The 11250-nt window shown below is 35.7% G+C and overlaps 1 protein-coding gene across 1 annotated transcript; it reads left to right on the top strand.

Annotated features, from left to right (window-relative positions):
- The first annotated feature begins 529 nt into the window (after positions 1-529).
- Positions 530-4984, top strand: LOC129248409 (HEAT repeat-containing protein 3). Its single transcript, XM_054887949.1, has 10 exons — positions 530-988; positions 1049-1466; positions 1524-1703; positions 1775-1924; positions 2881-3035; positions 3116-3192; positions 4041-4284; positions 4346-4486; positions 4550-4687; positions 4747-4984. The coding sequence occupies exons 1-10, from the start codon at positions 647-649 to the stop codon at positions 4867-4869; spliced, it is 1968 nt and encodes a 655-aa protein (XP_054743924.1). The 5' UTR covers positions 530-646; the 3' UTR covers positions 4870-4984.
- The last annotated feature ends 6266 nt before the right edge of the window (positions 4985-11250 follow it).

The following is an 11250-nucleotide window of genomic DNA, read 5'->3' as shown; positions in this document are numbered from 1 at the left end:
CATCAATGTAACAATTTACATCATCCGGTATATTATAATTGTCACACCAACAATTTTCTTTTTTTGAACGTTTTTTATGTGGAATATTTACGAAGTACGGGCAAATGGTTAAGAATTTTGCTTTTTAAAGTTTTCATTTCGCTGAAAAAGCGTTCAACTTCTGCATTTGGGCACTGAAGCATGTTTTTTTTTTGCATTTGAATTATCAGAAAGCACTAACTCTAGTTGTTAAAGTACGAAAAGGCAGCTATGATTTAACAATAGAATTTGTATTTTATTCGAACTTCTCGTTAGGATTGCCGACCCCTTTCTGATCTCGAGTGGAGAATCGAAGTCGTGTATTTAAGTTATTGGAAGCAAAACCTTTAATACGGCATCCCATTCTAATGAACGGGTTCGAATAAATGATGAAGAAATTCGAAAAATTTGCAAAATATGTACAAAGGAAATGAAACAAAACAAAACGAAGTTCGAAAAGGAGAATTCTCAATAAAAAGTGTAAACCGCTAAATAATGTACAAAGTGAAGTATGCAACTTATTGTTGTTGTGTTCGTGCACGTGGGGGGTTTGAATTTGTTCCATCGTGTTGCCTTCTGCTGAATACTAGTGGAAGAGTAAAATCTTTAGTGAATTGGAGCGTTAAAAATGGGTAAAACGAGGCGTAACCGAGTACGGCATATTGCGAATTCCAATCCTTTGGGAACTACTAGCCTTAATGACTTTTTGAACGGCGATGAAGATTTAATGGACAATGGATTGGGTCCGGTTGATACAATGCGAGAGCAACTATTGAATGTAAATGTCGAAGAAAAATTAAATGCTTTGCAATCACTTGCTGTGCTAGTGCAATCTGGCAAAAAGGACAAATTAACTGCCATTTGCGAAAGTGACATTATACGAATAGCAGCTCCATATATGTTTGATCGTGATCAACCTTTGCGAAATGCAGCTGCAGGAGCGCTACGTAACTTCACCGTGTGTATGCCCGTAAGCTATTTCAATTGAAACACAAATAAAAAATATTTATTAAACGGTTTTTCTTATTAGGAAGTATGTGACATTTTTGTTGAGCAGGACGTGCTCACGCCACTTTTAACTCTGCTCGACGAATACGCCCAAAACACCGAATGGATACCGAACTTTGATAGTGCAATGGGCGGCCAATTAGATATACGATCAGACACATTTTTGCAGGCTATAAATCTCCTATGGAATCTTTGCGAGAGTTCAACGATAGCGCTGGACACTTTTAATCAAACGCAATTAATTGGGAGCTTAATTCGTTGCCTAGATCATACAATTTTTGGTTTAGATATAGCAATATCAGTTGCTCAGTGCATATTAGTGGTGTCGGAGAGTAATCAAAGGGTATGGAATGTGTTGACTCAGCATGTACCTGCGCTGTTAAGTTTGCTCGAACTAACGGGTGGTTATGGACAACATTATCTGAGGACCTTAGGAGCGGGTATATATATTTAATAATATAATTCGAATTAAATCTATTAACTTGAGTCTTTATTAGGTATTTTGTCAAATGTGCCAGCTTTGTCAGCGGCATACACTAGCAATATCTTAAATTGCTTAGCACAAACATTAGCTATTGACCAGCAAGAAGCCTTGTCAAATGTGTTGAATGGACGTGTTGAAAATGAACGCAATGAGTGTGTGCCAGTACTGGATATAAATATGGAAACAGAAGAGGGTTTGGATCAAAATATAATATGAATAATTTTCAAAACATGTTTGGTTCAACTTGTGTGTTTATTTTTACAGAAGAGACGGAAGAAGCCGCTGCTTTGCGCAGACGACGCCAAGAATTGCCAACACAAAGTGAAATCGCGATGAAAGATGTAGCAAATTTGTTGGATGCTCATCGTGTCGCAACAGAGATTATTACGAATTTAGTTTCCAATGATGATGAAGGTAAGGAGAAATGATTATGTTGGTGTTGTTGTAACAGCATAAACATTTCCCATACGTGAACGGGGAATGCGGGAATATAAATCCGGGTCGTTTCGGTCGTTTCATTCTGTAAAATTCATCGCTAATAATTTCATGTTTTTATTACTGTAGCAGATACCAAACACTGTCTATAACGTTCAGCAATATTTAGGGCGTATTTATGTTTCTGACAGATATGTAGCTTTTTCTATTGGCTCCCGCAGAATAAATGGCTGCTGTACCGTTTAATACCGATGGCTTTGACGTCTGTCCATATTGTGGAAAAGGTGGTCGGAGAGAGTGTTGGTTGTGTTTAACAGCATACAGTATACCTGGCAGTACTTGACCCGATTTAAATCCTTGTTGTTTCAGTATCATAGAACCCACTATCGGGGAAACATTCGGTTTATTTTTTAATTTTAAAATTTAAATACCACCGTTGATCGTCGACCACAGAGCTTGCTCATTGAATTGAATTACAGTGATGCAGTGACGAAAGTTCGCGAATGTCCATGGAGATAAACTATTACCTTTGCAGATGACAGCGGGAGCTGGCTATTAAGAGTATTGTGGTTTCGTAGATTGAGTACACAACGATGAATATTTGACAATACTCAGCGTATACCAATTCATTCCATTTTCCTGTGGCTCAATCCCTTTAAAATAATACTTTTCTCGGGCCCACTGTTAGACGACCTCGGGGATGCCAACCAAGGCAGGGCTGAGTAAGGTTGCTACTGCAACAACAACCAATAGATGTACATTATTCAGGGCTCGTATACACCAAATACAAACTTACTCAGTAATCTAATCTTAAGCTAGTAAATTGTCTACCTAAATTAAGATTAGTAACAAATATGTTTGTATTGCCCACTTTTTCTAACTAACCTATTCATTATACAATTATTTTGCTTCCTTTGCAACTTCTATTGTAACAGAGTGGGTCGATTCAGAAGGGGAAGATGCATCCGAAGGTGAAGGTGTTGTGGACTACGAAGTTGAAAACTCAAATAGTAATGGAGATATTCAAGACTTGGATAAACTTCCTGCAGAGTTGGTTGAAATTATTAAATCGTTGGGAATTGTACAAAAGGTAAAATTAAATTTAAATATAACCATCTACAAATTTTTAAATTCTTTTTGTCATCTTTTTGTTTTTATTTTTCTTCATAGCTTTGGCAAAAAGCACAAGTTTTACCTGATAATGTGGCACAGTCCTTGCGCGAAGTCAGTTTAGGATTGGTTATGAAGTAAGTGTGCACCTGGTTAAATGAAATTATATATATTAGGGTGGTTCACCAAAAAAGTTGCGGTTTTTTTCCACCGGAAATATAAAATTTATTATATATTAAAATTCCCGCCAACATGTTTTGGAAATATATTAAGATTTACGTGAGCTAGACGATATTAAAAAAACCCCAAAAATCAAACCAAATCATCTAATTTGGCATTTGGAAGAAATATTTTTTAAAATTAATTTTATTTTCAAAAAACTTGGTTTTTGCAGGTACTTTCAAATCGGTTCAGCTCACGTAAATACTAATAATAAATAGTAATACTAATACGTTTTTTTTTTCTTTTGTATGCAGAATGATGCACCCTAGTATAAATAAAATAAATAAATAATTGGCGCGTACACTTCTGTTAGGTGTTTGGCCGAGCTCCTCCTCCTATTTGTGGTGTGCGTCTTAATGTTGTTCCACAAATGGAGGGACCTACAGTTTCAAGCCGACTCCGAACGGCAGATATTTTTATGAGGAGCTTTTTCATGGCAGAAATACACTCGGAGGTTTGCCATTGCCTGCCGAGGGGCGACCGCTATTAGAAAAATGTTTTTATTAATTTTGCTTTCACCGAATTTTGCACCCTAGTATACATATGTAAATATTTTAAAATTTCAAAAATGAAATTAACTTGACTGGTAGCATTGGACTCTCATTTCGTATGATCTCTTACATAAAATTTGGGCCTCAACTTAAACCTAGCAAACACAGTTCTACCTTCTTAATATCTGACTTGTTAGAAAATTTTTACTTAAGAAATAACAGACAAATGCTATAGATCAATATTATGAACGTATGCAATTTTTTCATTTCAGAGTGAAAAACTTGCGTATTTCTTCGCTGCTTTGCTTGCAAAACCTCTGCAACGCGCTGAGTCCCGAGGACATGGGCGGCGCTAAGGCCATTTACGACGTCTGGGTAGAACTTGGCCAACAAGTGTTTAAGGGTCCTCAAGATGTCACCGTTATGGAGCCGGCAACTTCGTTAATGCGTGCTGCATTAGAACGTCTAAAACCAAACAAAGAACTATTCGGTCAAATGGCAGATAATGACTTGGAGGTATAAAGGCGGCTTCAGCCAGTCCTAAAAATTTATTTAATTATTCTATCTTAATTTTCAGTTAATTTTTAATGGCGTTAAGAATTGCAGTGTTGCTGAAATTCGTGCAAATTGGTTGCGCATGTTGGGTACGCTGGGTTGCCTATTGCCAGAAACTTTAGTTCGCACTATAATCACATTCATCGTAGAAGCGTGTGTCGAGGTCAAGCATTTATTTTGTTAATGTGATTAGTTGTCGTCATAATCAATTAGTGCTTTCTTTTAGGAAGATGACGTTTGGACCATTTCCGAGGCACTTGATTCCTTAATGGACATGTTCGCCGATAATGATTGGCCAAAAATTATTGTTGAGTTGAATTTGCCCGAAGTGCTGAAAAAGTTGGAGAAAATGTTTAGAAATAAGGTATTTAAAATTGGCGCATTTTTAAGGCATTTTTTAAATTATTTTTCACCTCATCTTAGATACGGCAGCAACGTCGTGAACTGAAGGAGCGTTATCCAGCTGTGCAAACTGTGCGCACAAATCTGTCGCGTTTCATTAGATATATGGAAATAGAAGCCGATAAGTACGGGAAAAATGCGTAAAATTTTAAAATCCAATACGATTCAAAGTTCGTTGCAGAAATGCATTTAATGTACATAAATACATACATCTTTTATTTGACAATAAGACTTTTCGATGACAAAAACTGGAGCCAAAGTCAGTGCGTTTATTATTTGATTAACAACATTTGGTTAATGTCATATAATATAGTAAAAAGTAACTTTTATGTTTGTATTTCCGCAATACTTAATTTTATTTTAATAATTTGGTAGCACCAATTATTTGATTGTCCAGGTACTTACATGCTAGGGATTTGCCATATGTTTTTAGGACCTGGGATATCTGGTCCGTTTTTATACTCAAACTGAAAAAACAAAATTTATTACACAAATTTTATTTTGATACTAGTTTGAAAATTAGCTAACTAGTTCTGAAGGGGTTATATACAGTAGGAATTTTCAAAAAATCGATCTTTTTATTTTGTTTTCTTAATGTACATAAACATATGTATTTAAGAATACATACAGAAAACTTAATATCCTTCCGGTGAATATTTTCGAAGTTACATGCAAATTTAAAAAGGCGTTTTAGAGTGCTTGAAAGTACAAGACAAACATTAAACGAGTTTTTCTGAAAATGGTGTTTTCAGTGACCAATATTACTCGAAAACGGCTAAACAGATTAGTCTCAAATTTTAACACGAGCTGCTTAAATATATTTTTTAGTAATTAATCGAAGATTTTTTTCTCACCGATAAATATTTGTTTTTTTTATAAACAAAACCGAAATTTTTGGTCGGAAACCGCCATTTTGCCAACAAAATTTATTTTGTTTATTCCTTCGATTAATTACTAGATTTAACATTACTTTAACGAAATCTGTTTGGTTTTTAATTTCAGAAGATCCAGTTCAGAGATATAGCGGTCACCGCAAAACGTCTTTTTTTGTGAGGAGCTCCCAGAGATCAGCTGTAGCTCCTTTTTAAATAAATATTTTTACTAATAGTAAGACTTAAAATACAGTTAAAAGATAACATAATATGTGTACAAATATTTGGATCAATAAATTTCAAATTCTGGAAAATTCGCTTTTTTCGGTCCTCTAACTACTTAAGTTAAGCTATAAAATTCAAAACCTTTTTTTTTAATTTTTTCTCTTTTTCAAAGTGAATATTGCATCTGGGGCTTATACAAGGTGGTGCAAATTTAATCATAATTTTTTTACTAAAATAAAAAACAAAATGATTCTGAGTGATGGAAATCTTTATCTAGATCATCACGCACTCCATTGCAGTACACAAATGCACACAAAGACGAAATTTGCAAAAATTATAAATTTTCTGATCATCATCATAATATGTATTTTGGCACTCCAGCTCTTTGTGAAGTTTGGCCTGCTGTACGTGGGTACATTTCGATCGCTTGCGAATTTTTTTCCAATTCCTTATCTCAAGTTAATGAATGTCTTTCTCTAGTTCGTCGGCCTATCTTGTACTCGGCCTTCCTCTTGCTCTAGTGTTGAAAGCCTTCATACCGGCCATTCTTGTTATATGCCCAGCCATCTTACCAGGTGAGCTTTGATGAAACGTATAACATTTTCGCCATTTATAAGCTCATCTAGCTCGTCGTTCCACCTTATCTGCCACTCGCTATGATATTTTATTGCTCCCAGCATTTTTCTGGGTATTTTTCGTTTGTTTGCAGTTTTGCTTTATCTGCTTCAATTAGCGTCCTCGATTCAGCTCCTTAGCATAAGACTGGTATAATGATGGTTTTGTCCCGAATCAATTTGCATTGTCTGTTTAGTAATTTCAATGTGAAGAATTTCGTTAGTTACGCTTATGATCTGTTAGCTGTTTGGATTCTCTCATCGATGGTGAGGCTTGTTGAATTGTATCTACTCAGTTTGAAATCAAAGTGGGTAAAAGATTCCACGATTTCAAGAGAAAAGCCGCAAATTTTCAGTTTGTCTGATGTTGGCTTATTTAGTCATCATATATTTTGTCTTATCTTCGTTGATGTTAAGGTCAATTCTACCAGTTGCAATTTCAATATCCGCGAAGGTTTTGGATGGGGCGTGGATGTTTTGCTGACAATTGCTATGCCATCCGGGCATACGAATAATTCGGTAGTTCTGCTCTGATCAGTAAGGTTTGGCAAGTCATCATGAAAAAAAAAAAACTTTAACGCCAGAACAACGCCTTCAAATTGCGGAAATTTACTGAAAAAAAATCTGTTCGTGAAGTTCATAGAGCAGTTCTGGCAACATCGGTCTTTATTTCTTTCGAAATGAGGACAACAACTTAATATTTTGAACAACTTATAATATTATACTTTATTAACAAATAAACAAAAATATAGCATCCGTAGTGAAGCATCCAATAATTTCACTTCAAATTGATCTTAAAATTTTTTTCAACTAAAATTCTCATTCATTCATTTTTCTTTGATTCTGAAGAGCAAAGCGAGAAGAAGCTTCACTAATCAAAGAATGAAAGGATGAAATTTAATATTTTTAAAGCTTGTTGCTCGCATTCACCTCTTTACGCTAGGCTCAGCTTTTAGCATATACTTTGCAGGCAGGATCCAGATGTTGACGATCACTTTAAAATTCCGAGTAAGCAATTTTTTTCTACTTGACTAAAACTGCAATACATACAAACCTGAGAAATAGTACAATATTACATATAAAAAAAATGTTTCGCACTTTCGGCCAGCGATGTATGATGAAATGAACATTTTTGCATATGAGCTGGAAACAAAACAGCATTGGTGTTTCAAGACGAGCTTAATCCAATATAAGTTGTTCGCAGTAAAAGCACCTCAAAGCAAATGGTGGCCTGTTTTTTCGGAAAATCTGATCATGCCCCAACTGTATCCCTAGACAAACTTAAAACACACGTTAGTGATACACACGAAAATGAATCATCCTTCATCAAGACAATGCGACCTCTCACGTATCGGCTCGCACAAAAGAGTTTTTGAGCACAAGATCGAATAAAAGGGTTATCCGCCAGCTCTGATTTGGTATCTAATGATTTGTTTTTGCTCTCAAACATCAAAAACAAAATGCGACATCAACGTTTTTCAACGCCTGAAGCAGCTGTTGGAGCCTTTAAGCAGCTCGTTTAGAAGGAACCCTCTCCTGAGTGGCAAAGGAGCTTTGGATATTGGTTCAAGCGAATGCAGAAGTGTATTGATTTCCAAGGAGAATATTTTGAAAAATATTTCATTTTCTTTATTATTTTACCGTGGTTTCATTATTAAACCCAAAATTTTGGGTTGGGGAATAAGCTCGTAGCGTTTTTACAGAAGACTTTTATTTAAATAAAAAACAATAATGATATCAATAAGTTAATCAATTATATATTCGCCGTTTCTGTTTACGACCTCTTCCCACCTCTCGAGCAATTTGTTGATGCCGTTCCGCCAAAAATCGCCTGGTCTGATGTCAAAGAAGTTGTTGAGCCAGCTTTTTGGAACTCTTTGTTATCGAAAGTAACGTCCGTCATATAGTATGACAGAGAGCGGAAAAAATGGTAATCGGTAGGTGCAAGGTCCGGAGAATATGGCGGATGCCTCATTCATGCGGTGCAGCTGGGCAATGTAGAGCTTCTTGTTGACCGTGGAATTCTTTTCGAGCATTTCCCAGAGCACCATGCCCTCCCAATCCCACCACACACATATCATGATCTTCTTTGGATGAAAATCCGGCTTGACTTTCGGTCTTGGTGTATCTCCTGAAGCCACCCACTCATTTCTTTGCTTGATATATAGGCACGATTTCTCATCTCCCGTGACGATTCGGTACAAAAAGCGATGTTTATGATCGCGTGTTGCTTGATGGCGGTCGAGATGCTGAGAAGCAATTTGAAGGCAACTTTCTTTATTTTTTTCGTTGAGCTCCTGATGTACCCAGGCTCCCAATTTTTCGGTAAGTCCCATTGACTGAAGATGATTGAGAATCGATTTATGATCGCAGTTAATTTTTTTCGCCAATTCACGACTGGTTTGGCAATCGTTCTCCTTTAAAAGTGACTTGAGGCCTTCCGCTGCGGGACGTATCATCGACGTTAAAGTCGCCATTTTTAAACTTTGCAACCCATTTCTGTGCTGTTTCATAGGCGAGACACCTTCTCCATAACGACACGTCGCAAATATCCCGGGCTGCTTCGGCAGCTTTTTGGCCTCAATAAAAAGGAAAGAAGAGTAGGTATGTAAAATGTTGATTTTTGCCTTCTGGGTATTCCCTTTCTAAGTCTCAAACATAATAAAAAATTAAATAATTCAAAAACACAATTAACATAATTTTGTAGAGCAGAAAGATTATATCGAATGAATAATTACACTTTGCCAAAAGTAAACAAATCGTAAAAAAATATTATATATATATAAAAAAGCTATGAACTTATTCCCTAACCCAGTCTAAAAGGCAACCCTCGTTTAAGTCAATGGGCATATTCTAGTGATCGAAATTGTTTTATCAAAACTGGATTTGCACTTGTACTTTCGAATATTTAATTTTTAAAAAATTTTAACCTTCTGGGTTATTAGTGATAGGGTGATTAGTGAGGAGGTACTTTTTCCAATATGGGTTTTTTTAAATACATACATTTTTTCAGTATTCATTAACATTTCATCGTGGAAAGACTTACGCCTCAACAACGATTACAAATCGTACAATTGTATTACGAAAATCGACACTCTGTGAAAATTGTTCATTGCGCGCTCAGGCCAACTTATGGTGTACAGCGATGAGGCCCATTTTTGGTTTAATGGCTACGTCAAAGAGCAAAATTGCCGTATTTGGGCTGAAGAGCAACCTGAAGCCATTCGCCATCCCAACAGTCATTACATCCTCTGAACACAACCGTTTGATGTGAGTGGAATCAACGGGCCATATTTCTTCAAAGACGAGGCTGATGCCAATGTAACAGTGAACGGCGAACGCTATCGCGCTATGATAAATGGCATTTTGAAATTGAAGTCCGTGATCTCCACAACATTTGGTTCCAACAAGACTGCGAACGGCGCTACTTACCATACAGCCTGTGAAACAATAGATTTACTGCGTCGTCGTTTCGGTGAGGAATTTATCTCTCGTCTCGGACTAGTGCATTGCCCATTAAGTCGTGTGATATCACACCTTTGGACTTTTATTTGTGTGGGTATGTAAAGTCCAAATGCTTTGTGAATAAACTAGCTTCGATTGGGGCATTGGAAGTCCTCCAGCGAGTCATTTAAATTTGGTGTTTACGGATGACCGAATTATGGCGCAGTTGCGACCAACATTTGGGAGGGATTATCTCTAAAAAATAAATGCAATAAAAAATAATAAAGATTGCATACTCAATTTGAATTTTCGTTGTCTTATTTCAATTTGAAATCCAATACCTCTAAATTGAGACTACATCAACAAAGGTTATTGTAATCATAGACTTTGAGAAATAAAAAAAAATTGGCTGAATTTACTGAAATCTGAATTGTCATCACATGGGACATAGTGTACACTGTGCTACAACCTACCGGTCAAAATTCGTATTCGCCGGCGTAGTCTTACATGGAAGTCTACAGACTAACAATCGAATCAATTTATTATCTGGATATTTTTTATTCGGCACTTCTTTCAATACTTACTGACCAACAAACTACTTTTTAGTTAAATATTCATGCATTTATGTTTCTTATTAGATTTTTTTATACTTTTACATATTTTTTCAGATTGTAAATATAGTTATATTAAAAAATAATGTACAACGTTGAATTTCTTTTTATGATACGCAATTGGATTAATTGAAAAACATTTGTATTTAGTCTAATATCTAAATAGAAGATTGCACATTTACCACTTATTTCTTATGTTTAATATAAAATTTAATTTAATATGTGTGTATGTATGTATATCGCCAGCTTGGCAGCTGCACCATTCCATTTACTTATATATGTGGCCAAGAGGAAGAGGTATGCATTAAAGATCCAGCACATAAATAATTGAGTAAACGCGTATACATATGCATGTATGTGTGTACATATATTGGTAGATCTCTTTGGTGTAATAATCAATTTTTAAAACAGTTCAAAATAAAATATGTGTATGTATGTATAATAACATCTTAGTCTTAACAAAAATATTTATATGTAGAGTAAAGTGCACCATCAAGTACAAGGACACGAATAAAAAAATATGGGGCACTCTTTGTTTTACATATATTGCAACACATTATATGTATGTCATATATACATATGCACCATATGAAGAAAATATTGCAACATTGACGCGGGTTTTTGAGCTTTCATATCCTTTAATTTTTGAAAATTGCTAACGGGCAACAGAGAACGTTTAAAACATGCAAAAGGGGCACTCCCGGACCCGTTCTGTAAGTAAAGATTCATCGTGCTTGTTCTCATTGTACATCAGTGCGA

The sequence above is a fragment of the Anastrepha obliqua genome, chromosome 5 (assembly GCF_027943255.1).
Source record: "Anastrepha obliqua isolate idAnaObli1 chromosome 5, idAnaObli1_1.0, whole genome shotgun sequence".
In the NCBI taxonomy this organism is placed as follows: Eukaryota; Metazoa; Arthropoda; class Insecta; order Diptera; family Tephritidae; genus Anastrepha; species Anastrepha obliqua.
The sequence above is the reverse complement of the archived record's forward strand: the minus strand, read 5'-3'. Positions and strand labels throughout refer to the sequence as shown.

Bases quoted from the DNA above. Each gene is read 5' to 3' on its own strand.
- LOC129248409 (XM_054887949.1), top strand. From the start codon at position 647: ATGGGTAAAACGAGGCGTAACCGAGTACGGCATATTGCGAATTCCAAT. The intron at 989-1,048 runs GTAAGCTATTTC...TTTTCTTATTAG, and splicing joins ACTTCACCGTGTGTATGCCC to GAAGTATGTGACATTTTTGT. The intron at 4,487-4,549 runs GTCAAGCATTTA...GCTTTCTTTTAG, and splicing joins TCGTAGAAGCGTGTGTCGAG to GAAGATGACGTTTGGACCAT.